At 49.2% G+C, this 22,148-nt stretch overlaps 1 protein-coding gene across 6 annotated transcripts in view; it reads left to right on the forward strand.

Annotated features, from left to right (window-relative positions):
• The first annotated feature begins 112 nt into the window (after positions 1–112).
• The window catches only part of NFATC1 (nuclear factor of activated T cells 1), a 111,581-nt gene continuing 89,545 nt past the window's right edge, over positions 113–22,148 (forward strand). For 5 of the 6 annotated variants that reach the window (XM_057377873.1, XM_057377876.1, XM_057377878.1 and 2 more), the window contains exons 1-3: positions 113–599; positions 9,437–10,535; positions 19,613–19,772. In XM_057377873.1, coding sequence (XP_057233856.1) covers positions 467–599; positions 9,437–10,535; positions 19,613–19,772 — 1,392 coding nt within the window. In that variant the 5' untranslated portion in view covers positions 113–466. Of the gene's footprint in view, positions 600–4,445; positions 4,639–9,436; positions 10,536–19,612; positions 19,773–22,148 lie in introns of those variants that run through there. The other variant, XM_057377875.1, reaches the window with a different exon arrangement.

The following is a 22,148-nucleotide window of genomic DNA, read 5'->3' on the forward strand; positions in this document are numbered from 1 at the left end:
GGCGGCGGGGCCGGGGCCCGGCTGACATCACGGGGCCGGGGCGGGGAGAGGGGCCGGGAGGGGAAGGGAGGTGGGGGGGTGTTTTCCAGCTTTAAAAAGGCGGCGCCGGGTGCGCAGCCCTGCGTCAGAGCGAGACTTCTCCGCTTTGCACACTCACTGCCCCCGTGCCCCCGCTTGCGGCTCTTGGCGGGCGGCAGCGCCCGCCGCCCCGTCCCACCGCCTCAGCGCGGGCAGTGCCTCCGAAGTCCCCACGCACACTCGCCCACCTCTCCATGCCCCGTCCCCGGGGGGGCGTCGGCGGCGAGCTCCTGTGCCTCCGCGGGCGCGGCTGCCACGCCGGGGACGGCGCGGCCCCGGTCACCGGGTCGTGAAGGCGGGCGGGGGGGCGCGGGATAGGCGGGACAGGCGACGAGGGGCCGGCAGTTGTCCAGGGCGCGGCGCCGGGCTCGGCCGCCCCGCCGGGTGGATGCCAAGCGCTGCCCCGCCGGTCGCCGCCGCGCCGCCGTCGCGGGACCCATCCAGTGGAAAAGAGAGGCCGGCAGCGGCCCCGCAGGACGGCGCCCGCCCGCTCGGCAGCACCATGAAGGCGGCGGAGGAAGGTAACGGGCGGCGCTGCGGGGGACGGAGGGCGGGCGGCGGTGTCCCCCGGTGTTTCCCCGCGGCCGCACGGAGGTTCGCCGGCGGCCGCTTGCCAATAGGTGTCTCCTTCCCCTCTCGCACGGCGCCGCCGCTGCCGCGACGCTGCTCCCGGCCGCCTCCCGCCGGTCCTGGGCCCGGGCCCGCTCCCAGCGGGGCTGCGAGGGCGCCTGGGATCCGGTCAGAGGGACACGCTCGGGGATTCCCTCCCCATCTCGGGGCTTGATTTGGGGGAGGTCAGTATACAGCCCGTCGCTGCAGCCAGCCCACGCTCCTGGGAAAAGGAAGGAGCGCCGGGCAATGCCAGGCTCTGTACTGGCGCTCCTGACACACCGAGACAGGCGGGCACGCCGCAGTCGGTTTGCGGGGCTCTGCCGCCCCGCGTAKCCCGCTCACCCGCCGGGCGCCCTGCCGCCGCCGGCCCGGCTTCGGGGAAGCGCTTGCCCCGCTATCCCAGCTCTGAATCGCGGCTTCTTTCTCTGCCCCTGTGCGAAAACTGCCCTGAAAACAGTGGCCAAGTTTCCAGAGGGAAAGATGATGGGCGCGGGGCTCGGGTAGCGCTCAGCTACTCCGGGCTGAACTTGGCCATGCCAGGGGCAGCGTCCGGCTGGAGCGGTGACCGTCTTCACCCTCCACTCTCGCCAATCGGGACATTRCTTCTCCTCATGGAGCATCGCTATCCAGAACCGCTCTGTCTACCGCYGAAACTTTCGCACCTCGCTGCTCCTTAAGGCGCCTTTCGCCCCCGGCAGCGGGGGTGCGCGGGCATCCCCGCCGGGCATCACCTCCGCGCCGCGGCAGGTGCGGGGCAGCTCCTGGCTTCCCGCTGCGGGCCCGGTGGCTGCCCTSTGCCGTGCTCCCTCCTCCCCTCCCGGCTGCTCCCCGGCTCCCAAGTTTCCTCCCTATCCGGTGGTGCCGCCGCTTYGCAGCGGCTGCTGCTGGGGATCGGGCAGGGCGCAGCAAGCCCGCGCGTCCCGGGCAGAGAAAGTTGTGAGGAAGCGAAGCGGGSAGAGGTGGGGGGCAAGTCCGCCGCGTTCATTCCGCAGCGTGGGACAACGGGATTTCATTCCCTGGGCTTRTCCCCGGAAAGCTGGAAGGGAGCTAAAGAACTTTCTTTTTTATTATTTTTTTTTTTTTTTTAATTTTTATACAGCTGTTTTTACTCCAGGGGTTCATTGCAATTGACAAGATTCTGCCAGCGCGAAAGCGACAAGCGCGGCTCTGACTGGCTCCGCTTGTAAAGCATGGAGCGCCTTTTGGGGTGGAAGTTAATTACACCGTATTTAATAGAAGTGCCTGGCGTGCCAGTCGCACGCTCGGACATCCGCGGGCTGCACGCACGGCGCTTCCAATGCCCTGGGCTCCAAGGGCACTGAATACACCCACTTGTAAAAATTACATCCAGAGGCAGCTGACAAAAAAACATTCTGCAGCCTCTAGTAAAGGAAAAAAAATCCCCCCCTCTTTATTTCTGTGGCATTTCTGATGCCTATGTTAAAATGCACCAACCCTCGTCGATAGTTCTCTTCCCCGGTRGTGTATTTTGTAAGAAAATGTGTCCAGCCAGAAAGCGTGATCCAATCCAGGAAACACGTAGGGGAGCCCAGCGCGTCAGGACTGCTGCCTGCAAATTAAGGTGCCGCTTGATTGCCARATTACAACAATCGAAGAAAATAGTTTATTTCTTCCTAAATCTGGGAAGATAAAGAGTCACAGTGGGAGGACCCTGCTTTTTTCTTCGTGTGGTAGCGAWGTGTAGAGTCCTTTACGTCTRAAAATGCCAGTGGTTATACCAGGTTTAATGCTATGGACAGGTAAAATTCCCTTTCAGGCTGGGAAGGCTGCAGCTGGAGCAGATCATCTGCTGCATCCCGTGTTGAACCTGCTTTGTGGAGTTGGAGCAACTCCGGTTAACTCYAAGGAGAGGCTGGGTGGGCAGCGGCTGATGGATTGGTCTGTGGGGTCGTGCAAGGGCAGCTGGTGACACGGGAATGGACTTGCCAGGGCGCATTGCTCCCCCATCTTTCGTTTCGCTCTCCCAGGTTTAATGACACTGTTTCAAACTGGACTATTAATGGCAGTGCCACTGTTACTCYGTCCCCACATGTGGTATCACTTCGTTTTTAACCTTTACGTAGCACATCTTTCCTCCTCCAAGGGGAGAGTGCCAATCGAAGTATACTGAGAGCACTTATATTAATGTCACTGGCAAATCAAGCCGTATTTAAATAGTGCAGGACAATTCACCCACCTTGCAGGTACCACATTTGGGAGGGGTAAAGGATCGAGGGCAGCAGTACTTGGGAGCTTCTCCTCGCCTCCCTGCCGGGGAGATGGGAGATGGGCGTCTGGAGCAGAGCGGCGGCAGCGGGGGTGACASTGGTGGAACCGGGGGCCTGGCGGCTGGAGCGAGGCGGCTGTCCTGCCTGCAGGCCCCGGGCAAGGGGACGGGAAGCAAATCCGTACYCGCCACCGGGGCAAAGGATGAGGGACGTGCGCGGGTGAAACGGGACGCTCGTCCCTGCGGCGCGGCCCCTCTCCCCGGCGGGGGTGGGCGGCCCGCGGCCTGCTCCGGCACCCCGGGGCGARCACGGTCCCGGCAAGCGCAGGCGGAGGGGTTCCCCTGCTGCCAAGGCCTTTAGCACACTCGGGTGACTCAGCCCCGGCACTTCGGCGTTCACGGCCCCKCCGGGGCAAAGCCCGGCTCGGCTCCTGCAAGAGCCCAGCCTGCAGCGAGGCCCGTCCCGGCGAGGAGGGGGAAAAGTATAATGGGGTCAGATGGAAAAAATTGTGTTTTCCTGGCACTTTATAACGGAGTTTTCAGTCGCAATCCTGGAAAATGGTATTCCCTGAGTTTATAAGAGAATACCATTTCCATAACTGCTTTAAAAAAAGCTGTTCCTTCGGAAACCCGGCCTGAACTTCGGGAAATGAGGAGCCGAAMCGAGCTGCTGTGGTTGGGCGCTCCCTTGCCTGGCGGGGACCTTTAGACCGGCCGGTGTAACCTGACAGAAAAGTACCTCGAAACATGAAGAAAGTCTAAATTTACTTTCTTCCTAATTTTTATCCTACGAGCGGGATTATCCTAATTTTTATCATACGAGCGGGAACGGGGGCAGGCCGGGCAGAACCGTGGCTTCACTGCCACCAGAACCTTTGCAGGCGCCYTCCCGGTGTGCGGCGGCGGCCCGGAGAGAACCTTTCCCGCCCCGACGCACGGAGGCGGCCGCCAGCGTTCCGAGTCCCGCTTTACTGTGGTTTTTATAGCAGCTGGCACTAGTGGGTGCTGCGACTAAGTGAAATAAATAATAAATAAATGAAAACGGAATCTCCTGGCTCACAGACGCGGCGTGGTGGGCACCCACGGAAGAAAACTTATCAGCCATCTGTGAAGAGGGGACATGCCAGCGTCCCCCCCAGAGTGGGCTGAGCAGCCCTCTCTCCCCACTCCCCTCCCGCCGACGCGCGGAAGGAGCCGCTCCTGCCCCGCGCCGTTACCGCCAGTCGGGAGCAGGTGAAGTCCCGCTGCCCGCCCGCTCCCGGGCTCCCCATCCCGCCCACGGCGAGCCCTCGGTGGTTTGGGGTSTCCCCCGGTGCCGGGTCCCCCGGGAGGGGCGGGAGCTCCCCGCGGTGCACGGGCTGCGCTGCAGGGACAGAGCCCCGGCGGGGGCTGCAGGGGGCCGGGCATCGCGCTTGTTTGTATCGACCCGGAAACATCAACAGCGGGCGGGAGGGCGGATCGGAGGCGGTGGCAGCGAGACAGGCCGCCCGTCGGGGCCGAGGTCACGTTACCGAGCGCAGCAGCAGCCGCCCTCCCACGCCGTGCCCGTGCTCCGCGCAGCCCGGCCCTCCGGCAGCAGGTGTCCGGGCGCGACGGGGCGAGCCCGACGGGGCGGGCCGGCGTGGCGGGGGTCGCGGTGGGAGCCATGACGGGCGTGGAGGCCGATCAGGAGTTTGACTTCGATTTCCTCTTCGAGTTCAAGCACAGCGATGAGGGTGGAGGTGGGTCGCGGCGGGGCGGCCGGGGCACCTGCGGGGGTGCTGGCTGCGGGATGCTGCGGAGAGCCCTCCCTGCGCTGCCCCGTTCGGGAGGAGGGAAAGGCTGCCTCCCTTCGTGGAGAGCGGGGCAGAAGCGCCGGCAGTCCCGTGCGAACTGGTCGGCCCGGTCCCGGGCGGCTCTTGTCGCCTCCGCCGCACCGGGAAGCGGCGAACGGCGCCGCGGCGACCGGAATCGAGTCCTGCCCGGGCGGCCGGAGCTTCTCTGGCGTGGCCCTGGCAGCAGCCGAAGGTGGTGCAAGGGGAGACGACCCGGGGAGCGCCGGTGCCGAGTTTTCAGAAGTTTGGTTTTGTTTGAGATCTGCATACCCCCACGTTGGCTGCTGGCTTTGGGTCTTGCCCGTGACAGAGTTGGGTCGGTTGAGAACGCACTTCAGCCCCCTTTCCCCATCCCCCCGTGAGCCGGAGTTAGGCTCAGGGTTTAGCTTGAAGGTCATTCGCAAATAAAAATAACGGGTGTGAGTTTTTCTGTCACGGGTCACAACTGTTCCCAACTCTGGTGTCTCGGTCCGGCTGTCTGTTTTTATGGCTTTTAGCAATACTTGAGGTGGAAATGAGGCGAACAAGCCTGGAACTGGCAGAGAGAGAAGGTTGCCGCTTCCTGGTGCGTGGTTAACTTGCTGCGGTGTTGGTGATAGTAGATCACCGTAAAGAGCTCTCGTACAACTTGATGACTTAACGCTGCCTCAGAGTAGGGCTGTGTTTGGTCTCTGCCTTATCTTTTGCCTGTAAATTCTAGCGGGTTTGCAAATCCTTGCCTGCATATCACAGCGTACCAGGATGTGGGTGAAGGTGTTTGCTACTTCCTAGTTCTCCCCACTTGCCCATCTCTCTGGCACAGTGTCAGCATCCAAATAGCTGTTATGAGCTTCTAGTTATTAGAAAAAGGCAGTTTTAAGAGTTTTGCACCAAGCTTTTCAGGTAGGTGTTCTAGTGATTAGACTAAGTGTCTAAAGTGGAGGGGCTTGAGCAAATTAAGTGTCAAAGTCCTAGTGAGAAAAGTATTTTACTCCATTAGGCAATGTTGAAAGCATGAATTTAAACAGAGGCACAGATGTGGCTTCATCTTGAGTAATGTAAGACAGTCCTCGTCTTCTCTGAAGTCTCTTCAAACTGCAGGTGTTCAGCCTTCCTATTGAAAGTATATAAATAAAAAACAGTGGTGCCCAGTGCAGGATGAGCCCATTGATGACAGAAGGAATACACCTTGCTTGCTTTGAAATTAACTAGAGGAGAAAAAGGAGGTTTTTAACTGCTACAAAGGGAAATGTAATATGTGGAGGTATGTTCACTACTCAAAGGGTCCAATTTCTTGTCCTAGTTATACTTAAGTGTGAAGTTGTTGGAACAGAACTGTTGCAAACCTGCACTGGTCTATCTGATACTGGGGTTCAGCTCAGGATATTAAAATACGCTATTAAAAGTGTCTTGGTAGTCAGTACACTGGTCCTGGGTGCCTCTGTGAATCACAGTCATAACAGTGACGCCATGGCAAAGCAKTACCTGCCTTTTAATCCCATCAAGACTGTCAAAATATTCTACACAGCTGTATTTATGTGATGCAGCATTTTGTTTCTGCCTGTCTCATTCACCCTGGTGAGTAAAACGTCAGCATGTTATAAATGSTGACTGTGGATGTGCATTTGATGAATTTTGTAAATATGGAAGGTTTTGGAGAACGAGCTTTATCAGAAATTGTACCTGATGGTTTTTATCTCATAAAGCAAGGGCTCTGTCCTGTTCCTAGTTSTGACTTTGGGGATTTTCTGTTTGTTGGACATGTTTTTTACACGTTTCCTGTAATYTTAAGATACCTAAATATGTTTGGAATCTTGCATCTTTCTATTTTGAGTACTATTGTATGAGTTGTATGATGTTATTTTTCTTGGCCCTTTAAAAGTTGGCTTTAAAAAAAACACATAAYAGTTCTAAAAGTGGCTATTTCTTGCCCTGTGAATTAGGGAACTTGTTGCTCATAGCACTTGAGCCTATCTTTTAATTTTTTTTTTTTTTAACTGGATTCCGGAGGCTCATCTGAGCTTTATATTGCCTGTTCAGCCTGGGCTGCAGATCACCAGCGGACTGCAGTGTTTGAATTTCACCCTGGTCATGCATTAATTAGAATTTAGGTGAACTGCTGGGCTCACAGTACTTATCCCTGTTACTTTGTGTGYTTACCTATTTATTTTTAATACAAGATCTAAAAGCACTGCTTTTACAGTCAGCAGAGGCAAAGCCCACCTGTTGGGTGCAGAGTCGGAGCAGCCTGCCGAGCCCTCGGTCCCCTGCCTGGGTTGTCTGGCTGCATGTTGGGACTGGCTGGAAGCAGTTCCCAGCTGTGCCATGTCACCAGTGCCTTCCAGCTATTTGCCAGACCAGGAAGCTCTGGAAGGGCATAGGCAGTGTCCCAGCAGCAGTGTGATGTCAYGGACATCACCTACCTCTGGAGATGGAGAAAGCAGTGAAGGGGTTGAAGCTGCCCGGAAGGCACTACTCTAGACCCTTTCTGTGAGCTAATTTCTGAAACAGATAAGGTCTCACCACTGTTGTACCATGTCTGGATTTTTTTTCCATGAAGAGCAGCAGGGAAGTGGTGGTGGTCGTGGTGACACTGGGTGGTGCRGCCAAGTGGCAGGGTAGCAACAAAAGGGAACTGATTTTGGAAGGAGGGGATCATGATCCCCCAGGCAGATCTGCACCTTAATGTGACCAATGCAGCTGGATTTTATTAAGTAACACCTCTTTTGCCATATTTCCTGCCTGCCTGGCTGGTTGACTACTGCATGAAGCTTCAGCGTGTTTTGAATAATCCAGTGTTATTTGTGGCAGTGTAATTTAATGACCCTTCCTCAGCAAATGGCCAGTATCTGAAGGCAGACTAGAGAGAGAGTTCAAAAGGTGTTGTTGCTCATCATTCCCGACTGTTACCTGCCGTGACATACATCAGCTGRTGTTGCTGTGAAGCTGCCACAGCACATTAATTTTTCCTAAGTACCATTTGCCTTGGAGTCGTTGCCAGCAAGAAAGGTGAGCGTGGGATCACAGGTGGATGACACCAGAGAGGGCTGAGCTGATAAACAAGAGAAAGAGAATAGCTGGCTGTGCTGATTACCAGCTCAGAGGCTCGTTTGCATTCACAGAGCTCCCTGGTCGCCCCGGGAATAGCAGCTGCAGTAATTAACACAGCTTTTCCGTATCTTTCAAGGGAAGGTGCACAAGGTGACTGCCAGGGGAGCTTGCCTCCTGGGATGGAAAGGGRTAGGTTTCCCATGTGGACTGGCTGTGGCCATGGGGGATGTAGAGTTTCCCTCTGTCCTGCAGGAAAGTGACACTGCTGCCATAATAAACCTTGGTGAAGGTTGATGCATCGCTGGCACAGCTTGGGAGGGAGCTACAGCTGCATGCATTTCCAGACTGCTGAGAGGGACCTGTACAGCAGTGTTACCCAGACTCAGAGTTCAGTGGTCATTGTTCCTAATACAAAGGTTTTGCTCTCTTTTCCCAGTAGAGATCCTGGCATAAGGGCTTAACATGTCTGACTCATGTGTCCTGGTGGCACAGAGCCTCCCTATATCASAAAAGACAGAGATGACAATTCCTCATCCCACCACAGCTCAGACCACCAGGGGCTCATTGTCTTTGGCTGAGGGCTGTCCATCTCCCCCATGGGCCAGCCCAACCAATATGTCTGGGGGGCCAAAAGAGTCATGTATGGGAATGGCATCAGCCATTCCCCTGGGATGGGGAAGCAGAGCTGAAGGAGTTCCTTCAGCAGGCAGACAGTGAGGCAAGACAGAGATGATCCCATGTGGACCAGTTTTGAGATACTGGCCCATGTAGTCCAGCAGGGATGGAGGCATGCAAAGGGCATGTTGTTCCCTGTGCTCAGTCAGGGGGCCCACTGGCACAAGGCTGTGATATGATCTGTCACCTTCCAGGTTTTCCACAGCAGCTGTGCAACTCTGCTGTTGCTTTTATACACCCAGGACTGTTAAATGGTTGGAGAGCTGGCTCAGAGCGCGCTGCTGGCAGTGCTTGATGTGGCGTGCGCAATAACCAGCAATTTCAATGGAATTTCAGCTGTCGCTGAGTAGTGAGACATCCATGTTTATCCCTCACCTGGCCTCTGCCAGTTGGGCTGGAGGATAAGTGGTCCCAGAAACCAGAGCAGGTCAATAGATCCATCTTTTTCCAAAATCCTAGTTAACTGGAACCAGTCGGAAACTTGCTGTAATGGAAATTTCGATTGTGTATAATTTTTTTAACAGAATGCAGGTGATCTTGTTCTTTGCTTTAGTCTGCCTCCACTTTTGTTTTTCTTGACCTGTTTTTTGTGTATTCCAGCTTTTTAGGGAGGGAGTTAGGCTCACTTATGTAAAACTACATCTCTTCAGTGGYGTTTCTTGAATGCCACAGTCTCCCAGAATCCTGAAACAATGCTTGAAGACTCAATTTTTTGCTTTGAAGTTTCACCTAAGAAGTGTGTCCTCAAGACCGACTCTCTCTCTGTACATTTCCCATCCTCCTGAGATATCTTGTCTTGTGCTGTTTAGTTAGAGGCATTTTCAAGGGTGCTAGCCTGCAGCCTCTTCCCCAGCATGGCACGCCTGTGGGCTGGGGAGCTGGGAGAGCTGTGCTTTTGTGTGCTGTGCCACGTCCCTCCATTTCAGCTGGGTATGTTACTGAGTGCGTGTATTTGTGCAGCACCTCATGTCATTCTTTGTTGTTTGTTTGTTTCTTCCAGAACACTATAATTATGCATCTTCAAATGTAAATGCTGGCTTGCCTCTAAATGTGGCACATTCCTCATTGTCAACTCCATGTCATGGCCTGCAGACATCAAATCCCGTCATTTCAGTTGTCCCATCGACAAACCATCCCTCTGGGTATGGAGGACACATTGACAGCGGGGCCTCCGAGTACTACCTGCCACCAAACGTGAGACCTAATGGAGCTCCAGCGCTGGAGAGCCCAAGAATTGAGATCACATCTTACATGGGATTGCATCATAACAACAACCAGTTTTTCCATGATGAGGTGGAGGAGGCCATCCCAAATGCCAAGCGGTCACCTTCCACTGCCACTTTGAACTTGCCGAACATTGAGGCGTACAGAGACCCATCCTGCCTGAGTCCAGCGAGTAGCTTGTCTTCCAGAAGCTGCAATTCCGAAGCGTCTTCCTATGAATCCAACTACTCGTATCCATACACCTCACCTCAGACCTCYCCGTGGCAGTCCCCGTGTGTCTCTCCGAAGACCACCGACACAGAGGAGGGCTACCAGCGCAGCATGGTGGCCTGCACTTTGCTCAGTTCCCCAAGGCACTCTCCATCAACGTCTCCCAGACCGAGCATCACAGAGGAAAACTGGCTGGGTGCTCGCAACTCCAGGCCTCCATCTCCCTGCAACAAGAGGAAGTACAGCCTCAATGGCCGGCAGACATCCTATTCCCCGCACCACTCCCCCACGCCTTCTCCGCAGAACTCGCCGCGGGTGAGCGTCACGGATGACACGTGGCTGGGGAACACAAACCAGTACACCAGCTCTGCCATCGTCGCCGCCATCAATGCCCTCACCACTGACAGCACCATAGACATGAATGATGGGATTCCCATCAAGTCGAGGAAGACAGCCATTGATCACACCCCATCCATGACACTCAAAACCGAACCGGCTGGCGAGGACCATGGGACCATATCGCCAACTGCCGATTTGTCRCCAGAAGACTTCTCCAGCTTTCAGCACATCAGGAAGGGAAACTTCTGCGAGCAGTACCTGTCTGTGCCACAGCATCCCTACCAGTGGGCCAAACCAAAGCCTCTGTCTCCGACATCTTACATGAGGTAAGGAACCCCGACTTAGAGGGCAATCCTGATAGTATTTTTATCGCATGCTTTTGTATCCTCCTTCCCCTTCCTGTCTCTGCTTCCTGCCAAATCTGCCCATCCACTCACTCCACTTGACTGTGTCTTGTGACACTKCCTCTGTTGTTGTTGTGGTGTCACCATGAGTAAAGCCTTGAAAGGTAAAAGAGGCTGTTCTAGGAGCTGGCTATGCATAGGCTGTGACCAGTTATCCTCTTTCCAAGGCATGAGCCCCAGGCTGGGCAGTCTGGAAGTGGAGCATTCAGAAGGTCAGGCAGCAGGACAATTTGGTGCCGTTAAACCTGTGATTTTACTTAAAGTTTATTATGTTTCAGTATTTTTATATTACAGGACATCGATATGGTCTCATTATGGTGATTGTTATGCCTTTTGCATTTATGCTTTATACACAGTGAATACACGTTAAATAAGAATATGGTTCTTTTGTGAATTRTTTCAGCTTATCTGAAATTATTTCAGCTCATCTGAAGGCTGTCTATCACTTTTTTTCTGTCTCTACTGGATGGTAATTCTTTGGGTTTTTTTGGCTCTTCCCACTACTTCTGTTTAAAGAAGAAAGTCTAATGTTTCAGCTGATAGTGGTCAATCTATTCATCAAATTTATTTATCACAAAAGGGCTCTGGGTAGGAAGCAGCACAGAATAGCTGAAATCTTAGTTACATTCATTCTGTTTCTGTCTCAGTTATAGACTTTATTTTGGAATCTTCTGGAAGCTGTAATATGCAGAAGCACGTGATGCAGAAAAATAGTTTAGCTTTCCAAGGGTTAGTAGGCTGTTCTCGGTGCCTGGTTGTGATGGTCACCCCCTTTCCTTCTCCTCCCCAAGCACACCTGGCTTCTTGCTCTTGACTGTGAATCTGCCTTTCTCATGTGAATCTTATGTTTCTCAAAATAAAAGCCATGAACTTGATGCTGAAATGTTCTAATTAGCAACGCATTCTTTGGCTTTTAACCTCATAAGTCTCATCTTTCTTTCACCAGCACCTCTCTGCCATGTGCTGTTTCCCAAAACTGAGGTGGAATGGTCCGTGGCCCTTTGTGTTACAGCACACTCCCCCCACCCCCCCATCATTCTCCTCCCCTCTCTGCATTGCCAAGCTCCTTTCAAGACCCTGACTCAATTCAGCTCTGGGAAACGCAGCAACCCCTTTGAGTCTCACCACCCAGAGTCAGGGACTCTGTGCCTTTCAGAGCTGGGATGGAACTTCTAACACCAGGCAAATCCTTTAGAGCCTTCCCATTTACTTAGAAAAAGCCTTTTATGTTCTCCCACTGTGGTGCCAAGTAGCTCACGCTCATCAGAGAGGCCAGCCCTTGGCCTTTTTTTGCCGACAAGTTTTTTTGCCGATGACTTTGCCAGCTTTTTGCCGACGACTTCAAGGGCAGGAATAGGACAGTTTGACCAAACAGGCTTTTATCTTTCCGTTGCAGCAAGCGGCCGTAGGCGCTGTGCCGCGGTCCRTCAGGAGGCACCCGGCATGCCTGTGCGCTAACACAAACAAGAAAGGTGAAGTGCACAGAAYGAAGCCCCACTACGTTGTGTATTTAACGTTTTTTTCCACTGTTTTGGTCTTGTATAAAATACGTTTCCTGGTTTGCAATATGTTTCCATGTGATCTCATTAACTCGTGCTCTAGGGCAGTTGGAAGTTACTGTTGAAATGTGATTTTTAAGTTATTTTACCAATCAGATATACTGTCAGTGCTTCCTTCCACCAAAAATACCTCTCATTTTATGTATATGAAAGTGCTGGGCAACTGAGCATGGACGTCAACAGGATCACAGCCTACGCAACAGAAACTGTTATTTTAAATCTTTCCAAAAAAAATGGTTAAGAATTTGTCACAACAGAGCTGGATTTTTTTCCTGTTATGTTACACATCTGTTCTGTTTCAAACACTAGGGCTGGAGGGGTGGATTCCAGCAAACAACTCGGGCTCCAAAATCTACCCGGTCATAATGATTTTGAGATAACCAGATTTGATTACCTCCTCTGTCTCTTCCTGAATATGCAGTACTGTTTTCATCAAAAGCCAGCATGCCTTGGAAAATCACTGACGCCTTTCCCTCTCTCTTGCATTCCCACCTCTTTGGGAGCAGGAGAGAGCAGGCTCAGGCAGACCATCAGCTGAGTACTGCCTCCTTTCCTGAGGTTCTATAGTGGGCATTAGTCTCAAAGGGAAACTGCTTTTTGCTATTGTTTCTAAAATTGATGATGTTTCTAATTTGTCTTAATAAAAGTCCAATCCGCTTTAGGCTCTTCAAATCCTGGAGCCGGGGAATAATAAGAATAAATAGTGAGAGTACAATAATGCCTTCCTTAACAGAAATAGAGTCTTTACATGTTCTGTGAGCTCGGATGCTCAGCCCAGTGCCCAGGCTGTGGGCTCTTTGATACAGATCTGAGCTCACACATCCCCGCCAGACTATGAGYGTGTGCTTGTTCCTGCATGGGACCTGGCACGTGGGTGCAGAGGATCACAGGATGGGGAGAGAGGGTAGAGTCTGAGCTTGCAGCTGAGACTTGAGCTGCATAGGTTAAACCAGGGCCAGTGAGGAGTTGTCTGCAGTCCTTTGGTTGCAGCCCAGGGCCTTGCACCAAATCTTTGGATATAGAAAATATTTAGAAAAGACCAAGCAGAGATTTAAGGGGAAGCATGGGAACAAACTCAAGGGTAGCAGTGGAAATCATACCTTTTCTAGACCAAAACGAGTTATCTAAATATACTGATCTGCCTCAAAAAGTTGTGGAGATAAATCATGACACAGAGAGTCAAGAGATGGTCTTTGTGAAGCTCTCTTTCAGCTTTTATCTCCAAGTTCTTTTTTTAATTTCCATATTTATACATTGTGCTGTCTCACTCAAATGCAACAAGTTTCTGTCTRTAGTCTCTCTCTTAGAGTCAATGCAGCGAATCATTTTAAGAGAAGCACTCTATAGGTCAGTTACTGTACAAGCAGGTGATGCTGTGTGTTTCTCAAGCCTTTGCTGTGTCAGTGGGGCTGTTTCTGTGCTGTTTCTCCATCATTCCTAAGTGCTGTGTAATGCAGAATGTCTCGTGGGCAAAAATGTCAAAGCCAAAATGGAAGTATAGGACTGGACTTCCGCCCTCAGCTGTGGGGGCACTGTTAGCTATTATTTCTGAACTAAAATCACTTTTTTTTTTATTCTGTACCTTCTCATAAGCAGGTCCTAAATCACTGTATATCACAACAGAAAGTATAGGCACTTACCAAAGTGCGTGTTTCTGAGTATCTTGTACATTTTGTAGGACTTCCTCTTCACCATCCGTATTTGACTAAACACAACCTGAAATTTTCTGGAGGCAGTTCCTTACTCTTTGAAAAGTAATGCATTGTAGTTATATGCAGTGTCATTGATTTATTCCAAGTAGTATGTTGGCCTTTAACACTTGAGTTTGCACAAAATGTAGTGTTATTTAGGGGGAAAAGGAAGAGAAATGGTTGGATTTGTAAGTTGGGCATATGGCATATATGAGTTCTACCACACCAAAAGGAGTTTCCAGGAATGGACAGGTGACTTTTAAAAGTTCCCTATGGTGTTTTCTTCCACAGTTTGGCTTTTCTTTTTTGACCATCAAAAGCCATATTTTCTTTAGCTGTAGTCTCTTTTTCAACCTCAGAAATATGCATGCATGTTCTTGATCTCACAGACGCGTGGTCATGCAGTTTTACATATGGAGACTGAAGTTTGTACCTAGAGAATGTATGGTTTGATACCTGTCTGCAAGTTGCAGAAGCCCATTTGACTTTTGTCTGCATCAATGGGCTTGGGAGGTTTGTTTTTTTTTTTTTGGTGGAGTTTTTTGATTCTGCTTTTGGGACTTTGACAGTATTAAACTAAAGCATGCAAAAATTGAGGCCCCAAACCATATGATTTCCTTACAAGCTATGATTTTAAAATGTTGCAGACATTTTTCTTTTCTCTTTGGATTTGTGGACCTTTCAGATGCTTTTGATTTAGCCTTTTTTTTTTTAAAGAGGTGTTTTGTTCCAGATCATGAGATAGAGGGCAACCCTACTTGGGGGAAGTTGAGTTTCTCAAGAAATTGGTGTTTTCTGAAGGTGGAAAAAGSCTTCATCAACTTTAAGATGAGATAGCCAGCGGTGCAGCAGTACCGGATTTGCTGACCTGTGCATCCAKGGCGAGCTTGCGTGTTTATGGCAGGCAAAAGGAAGTTCCTCAGACAAAGCAAAGGCAGGGCTGTCTGGGCAAGACTCAGTGTAGAAGGGACTTGTGGCCGTGTGGCAGTGACCATCTCCTGGGACTCATTAGTGTTAATTGAGGGGCCAGGGCTGGGGAATGGACAGGCCAGAGCCTGAAATGGAGCTGACCTTTTTCTCTTTCCTGCTGTATTCCKGCTGAATGGGGATATTTAGATGCTTTCAACATGTTTGGTTTGCCATCACATACCAGTTGCTTTCGATTACATTCAGTTGCTATACCATAAGGCTGAAGACTACTTGGAAGCCTGTCTCAGTAAACTGGTACATTTTTGTTTATTTGTTTGATKTAAACCTTCCCACTCTTTCTCCTGACTGTTTTTTAGTTCATTCAAACACCCCTGTGTGCATCTTATTAACAGCCTTCCTTTACCCGCTCGTTTTAGCACCCCAGGATTCTAAATTCAGAATAAGCAGAAATGCGATGCCAGACACTATCTCCATTCCTGCAGCAATAGTTTCTTGTCCTTTCTCTAAGCCATCAAATGTGAAACTTCCCATGCAAGCCAATCTCTGAGTGTGAATTTTTAGGACAGTAGTGTGAAGTATTATGTTGGAGAATGATGACGACTCATGTTTTCAGACTTAAGCATGAGAAATTCCAGTGCACCTCATGCACTTCATGGAGGAGCTACTTGCTCCACATGCCAGCAAAATACAGCCAAGTCTGGGGTGGGACACAGCATCTATTTTAACAGCTCAGAGCCAGATTGCTCAATTTTCAGACAGGAAATTTAAAAAAAAAAAAAAGAGTAAAATCTGCCCATGTTAAGTCATAGGTGAAATATAAAGCAGGTGTATTTTCCTGACCACAATCAAGTTGGTGGACACGCAGCCATCACCACTGTTTTCTTTACTCTTTCAAAATCACACACAGGGATCTTTCACAGGCATCCACATCAATGTGAGAAGGGTAATAAATAATAAATCGTAACTGTATTTGCATTTGGTGCACAGTTGGAGCAGGTTCAAGCTAGCAGCCTGGTAAAAGTTTCAACAGCCCTGTGGTTTCTCTAGTTTGTGTGTTTGTTTCTATAGGAAAACTCCTTGTCAGAAAAAGTAAGTTTAGCACAGGTCACTCAGTCTCAATGGCGTTCCTCCTAGGTCAGTCGCTTTACTTTGGATGCTGAAAGACATTGACAATCCTCTCCTTCCAGGCAGTGGCTTAGGCCGCTCTCGGGCAGCTCTGTGGGGTAGATGACTCTGTGCTGTGATACTTGGCCAAGAGCAGGGTTAGTCCCAGGTGAGGCTGGCAGTTTTTCTGATGCATTCTGCAGTTTGGGACAAAAATGTTTGAGAATCTCGTTTTTAAGTGGCCTTGGGCACCTAGTAGCTTAGAAAGCGTAATGGTAATTTAATTCCCAAATGGATAAGCAGTTGTGTGAAAATGGAGCTTAAACACCTTTGCAAAGTTTAGCAGAAGTTTCTGGCTTTGTTTCCTCCCTGTCTATATTCCAGTGGGCTGCTTAGTATCTTCCTTTTATTTTTTTCCCCCTGTTTTTTTGTAACTTGATAAATCTTTCTGCTAAAGGCAGAAGTCAGCCAGACTGGATAATCTGTTTTTGATTTAATCATATTGTGTATCTGGTGTATGCAAAATAAATCACTATTCATCTGGTTTTTAATCTGATTTATGTAGGACGGAGTTACACCGCGCCAGTTTCCTACAGCCTAGCACCAGGTTTTGTGAGCTCACCTTGAAGCAACCATATCTCATTACAGCATTTAGGACTACAGTGAGATTTATTAGAGTGTAGAAAGGGATGGGACAGGGTTTTCAGCTGCTGGAAAACGTGATCTGAGGGAATGACACTGATGTGTATTTGATAGGAAGACTGCATGAAGCCCTCTATCTCTTCTTGACTTCTGTGGTGGGGCCCTTCTTCCCACCACGTGATGCTGGTTCGATGAGGTAGTTTGGGCCTTTTCAGATTGATAAGACTTGCAGCAACCASATTTGCTTTTACCACTACACTATTTGCTTGGTTGCTTTTTCCTTTAACCACGTTTAGCTGCAGGAAATTAGGATGAAGATAACCTGACGTAGGAAATGACAGCCCCCCTCCATGACACTGCTAAATGCATCACTTTGCTTCCTTTATCAGGAAAACTCCCATTAATTGTCAATTTATAACTGGGCAGGTGGTGCTTTGGAATTTTGATTGTGGACTTCAGGCTAACAGCAAAATGTATTTTTATTTTCAGGCTGTTTGAGAATGGGAATTTCACAACTTAATTATACTAATATTTTCAGGTGCTGATTTGAGAGGGGGGTTTTGTGCATTCTTTATTTGTTTTTTTTTTTTTTTTATAAGGTGTCATTAATCATGAAACCATCACTTCTATATCTTAGAAAAAAAACAACAGCCTTCACTTAAGGGCTACATGCTGTCAGTCAGTTGTCCTTATTTATTAAGTGTTAAAAATTTCTAATCTAATAGATGTTGTGTCCTCAAGAAAAAAAATAAAAGATCCATCAAGTGAGAATTTACTTAAAACCAGAAACATCTGTTTAAAAATGTGTGCTGATCATCACCAGGAGAGACACAGCTATTTTGCTCTACTCTTTGTCATTTATCATTAGTCAAATATGCTTCATCCAGAATTATTTTTTTTTTCAGACTAAACTATGTGTACCTAAAGTGCATGGCAAAGAGCTGTGGCTACATTCGATGGCCATTTGTCTGTACTTTTCTGCCGTCTCTTCATTCCTTGTATGAGTGTGTAGCAGCAGAAGAGCCTCCCTTCACCCCCAGGGTGGGCCCTGGCCATTTTGGGGGAAAGGCTTGCACAGGAGCTCAGAAGGTGCAGTGTCCTGTCTGTAGCCGAGGCTGGGACTTCCATGTGTGGAGGGGCAGAAGGCACATTCAAATCCTGCCTGTCCTTGGCAGGATCTTGCCAGTGGAGAGAGTGTCTTRCTGGCTGCTCCTGAATCCAGATGTTCATGGAAGCTGGGAACCTGAATAGAGGCAACATCTTTCTTTTAGATGAGCTCCCACTTCGGGTGAACTGGGATGGATGCTTCTTCTCTGCCTCTCTGTTATTAGGCTTCTCCTGTGCTGAGGGCTGGAGAACARCACAGTCAGAAGTTTGGATCCTGCAGCTTGCCGCTGAGCTGTCCTGGGGTAGCAGGAGGTGCCCAGGGGGCAAAGGTGGCCCTGGCCCTCACCTGGGATGGCCTTAGTGGCTCCAGCTGACCCCTATATTGTGTAGTGTGTGTCCATAGGCATGCAGATCCACGGCTCAGGCTTGTGAACAATGAAGGAAGATAATTCAGGGAACCTCAGCACCACCTGAAGTCTCAGCCATATGTGTGCACTCAGGCAGTAGCAGATGCGAGTTCAGTGTGCTGATACAGGGTTGCATAAGCACTGACAAAAGCCCGAAAGGCAAAGCAAAAACCCTGCCCATGCTAGTGGTTAAAGTCCCTGCCCTGCAGTGGAGCCAGCAGGGCTGCCTTGGGGAACGTGATAGCTGTAATGCCTGAGAGGCCACAAGTGCACAGAGTGTGGATCACTGGGACGGTGACATGGAGCATCCAGCCTCCAGCTGAACATGTGTTTGTATAATGTGCATCCAGTGGGGAAGCTCYTGCACAGCCTTTCCCTCGCTGGCGATCCCGGCTGCTCAGAGCGTCCTTGCTCCCGGGCTGCAGCAGCRAGGCGAGGATCCAGTAAATCCCCAGCGCCCCCGCTCCCCGCAGGCTGGGGACAGCCGATGAGCCCTCAGCTTCCTCACCCAAAGGCCGTGGTGGGACAAGTGTTCTCGCGGAGCCAGGCACTCAAAAAGGCTTGAGTGCCACGATTTTCTGCGTGCTGGTTGTCTTCTCCCTCTGTCATGGGAGGAGTAATAAAGTTTCATGTCAAAGGACAGGGGAGTGTGTTGCAGTTGCAYTGTCTCACTATTTGTAAAGACTTCTGAAGGATTCTCAGTGAAGAGAATTCACCAAGGGAAAGAATGTAGAGTGGACATGAAATTAGTGTTTTAATTGTGAAGCTGATTATTTCAATTTTAAGAGTAATAAGTCTGTCTCAGGGCTGCTGTTTCTACAGTCCTTGTTTCTTTCTTTCAAAGCATCAGTTTGGCATTGCTTATAGGTCTCGCAGCTATTTTCAAGTGTGGTTTTATACTGGAAGTGGGTTTCTAAGAATGCCACTTCCCCACCCTTGCATGCTGTCTGGCTGCTTGATGGGAATGAGTCCTTARTATTTTCATTAATTGCAGAGTTAATGCTGAGCCAGAAGAGTGAGCTGCATTTACTTCAGGCTTGCTCATCACCATCAGTAGGATTCATAAGCAAGTTCTGACTTCAGAACTTTGTGTTGGGAGTGAAGCAGGGAAATGGCTTTTTTTCTTCTTTCCACCCCCTGTAAAGGGAGCAGTTTGTTGAAATCCATTAGATTCATTAAATATCAAACCAGTTTGGCATTCACTTTCACAGTAGAAATCTTTCTAAAACTCCTTTGTGTCTTTTCTACCTTTTTTCTTTTGCTTTGAGTCCTGATACRTTAAGAAATTTGTAATCTGTGTCTTAAAAAATTTCAATTTTGGATACAAATCAGATCACAACTGAGCCAACAGATATGCTCAACCCATAAATCTTCATAAAATAGCTGTTAACTTCTAAATTCCTTATGTCATGGAATTATCCTTACTGATGAAATTTTAACTGTAACATGGCGAAGGATGAGCGGCGAGACACAGTGTCTAAAGTAATAGTGCTAGATGCTTGTGGTTTGTGATAGTGTACTTGATGTTAATTTTTAATCCATTTTCCTTTTCATTGTAGCCCATCCCTGCCTGCCCTTGATTGGCAGTTGCCATCTCACTCAGGACCTTATGAACTACGTATCGAAGTGCAGCCGAAATCCCACCACCGAGCTCATTACGAGACRGAAGGCAGTCGAGGGGCTGTGAAGGCATCTGCGGGGGGCCACCCCATTGTGCAGGTACCAAACCGTGTAGCAAGCAGCACAGTTGTTTATCTCAGTGCTCCATTTCTTCTCTAAAGCCAAGAAGTAATGGGAGATTTTTCCTGTTCTCAAAGATTCCTGCATGTGAGTGCACCTTAGAGCTTATTTTAAACTGGGTGGACAAAGCCTTTGGTAAAAAACAATGCAATGTGAATACAGGGCGAGCAGGTTGCTGCTCTGTCCGTGTAGGACTCAGTGGGTGTTCAGCTGGCACGCGGTGACCACAGACTTATTTGTGAAGTCAGACTCCAGACATGCAGTTTATACTGAAATCAGCTGGGGATGTGCCTCAGTACATTTAGTCCTTAACTTGCAGTTGGATCTAATCAMAACTGTGAATGCATGTTGGATTGCAGAGCTGTAGCCGTGATGTAGAAGTATGTCGCTGATTTGGATGTTGCAGTGAGTTCTGAGTAAAGGCTTTTAGAGTCTCTTCAGTTCCCAAAACCSTTCCAGCAGCTCTGGAAAGCATCTGAGGTCTGAATCTAGTTTCATGGATTCTACCAAGCTCTTCAGTTACTCTGTATAAAGCATTTAATTTAATAACACTCCAAACTGACCCTTAATTCGTTTATATGAGTAGTCTCATTCATTTTTAAAGGGCTTCACTCAGGAGTGGGAAGAACAAGATTTAGTTGTCTAAAACACAAAAAGAAAAGTAGTGGGAGARAGTGGGAGACAGTGCCTGTCCCTCCTCAGCCGCTGCTTTCTGACCCAGCAGTTAAACTCCCAGAGCCACCCGTCAGGGTTGTGACCCACTGTGCATCAGAGCCCAGGTTTTCTGGCTGCCCAGATGCCACAGGACCCGTGGATGCCAGGGCACTGCTGCCATGCTCACGCTGCTTGGGCCTGTGCCACAAGCCGTGCTGTGCAAGCAGTGGCTTGTTGAAAGCCCGGATGGCTCAAGATGATGTACGCACCACACGTGCCGGGCTGCGCACGTTTGTTTATTTGCTGTAAACCCCTGTTAGCAAACACRTTTTGGAAGGAGCGGTGCGAGGCTGGGATGACACTGGGCACAGAATGCTGCTGTGCAAATGTGTGCTGCTGCCGCAAGTGGAAAAGGAAAGTGAGGAGAGATGTAGGCAGCAAACACAGCTTGCTGTTTAGCTCTGCCAGAACTCGTCACTGACATGGGATTATGGAAGTTGTCTGCTGGAAGTTGAAAGGTTTTAGCAGAACATTTGTGAATGGTATTAAAGAGGGGCTTGTGGCAGACAGGCTTTTGACAATGCCTGCTCGGTTTGAGGCTTGATGCAAGGAAATGCAAATGTGGAGGCATCAATTTGCAATGGCCAGCTTGGACTTACAGTTTCTTACGTGCTTTTTGGAAAGACTGAATGTGATGCCAGCATTTAATTGGACTAGATGTGTCCAGACATTTCCCCTCTCATTCCCTGTCCCGGTCTGTCAGGAGCAAATGTGCTGCTTCCAAACACAAACAAGTGTCAGAAGAGAGAGAGGAAATTACAGAAGGGCATGAAGGGAGAGTGGAGGAAGCAGACAGCCTCAGCACTGTCAACCGGCTCTACTGGCTTAATAAGGATTAATGTATTTTTCACTCCTTTTATTACAATCTGAACATTCTTTTCTCCAAAAAGAACAGAAACATAAAGAGGTGCAGAAAAAGCTTCTCTGTGCTGACATTGCCATSATGGTCAGTTATCTGTTCGAAGAAATGCATAAAGGCTTCTGATTTAGACCAGAGGTGAAYAGACAGATGGATTAAAAGTACTTCCAAAAAGAAAGGAAGTATTTATGAATAATTTTTATAAGAGACTATTAAGTACTTATAAATAAAGAAGTACCTGAAAAACAAAACTATGTATAAATAAATGGAGGACCAGAAAATCTAGGCAATAACTTCTGATTGGTGACTGACAAAACCTGCAGAATGCATCTCTGAATCAACRTACTTCCAGATGTTGCAGCTGTTTGGGTCAGGTTTGATTGATCCCACAGTGTTATACAGAAAGAGCCCCACATTCTGAAGTCCAAACAGTTGTAAGTTCAAACAGAATCTGAGAATCTTCAGGTGATTTTGGATCAAGCTTTTCTCTCTTTATTATTTCTGAGATTTTCTATTCTCTTGACTCAGGGAAAACACTCATAAAATTGTTCTGACCTCTTCTACTACCCTTTTGTATTACTTTTCTTCCCAGGCCTTTTTTGTGTTGGTACTTTGGGGAAACTTGCTTTAATTCTGCTGTTGTAAAAGCTCTTCCCCTTTTTGTTTAACAGGAAGAGAATATGGAAGAAATCTCTYCTCTCTCTCTGCTTCTCTGTTTCGGTCTCTTCTCTGTTTCAAACCCCCTCTCACTGGCATCTTGCTTCCCAAACTAGGAGATGTTC

Source organism: Malurus melanocephalus, unplaced genomic scaffold (genome assembly GCF_030028575.1).
Source record: "Malurus melanocephalus ecotype Western Australia unplaced genomic scaffold, MMel_1.1 scaffold_329, whole genome shotgun sequence".
Lineage (NCBI taxonomy): Eukaryota > Metazoa > Chordata > Aves > Passeriformes > Maluridae > Malurus > Malurus melanocephalus.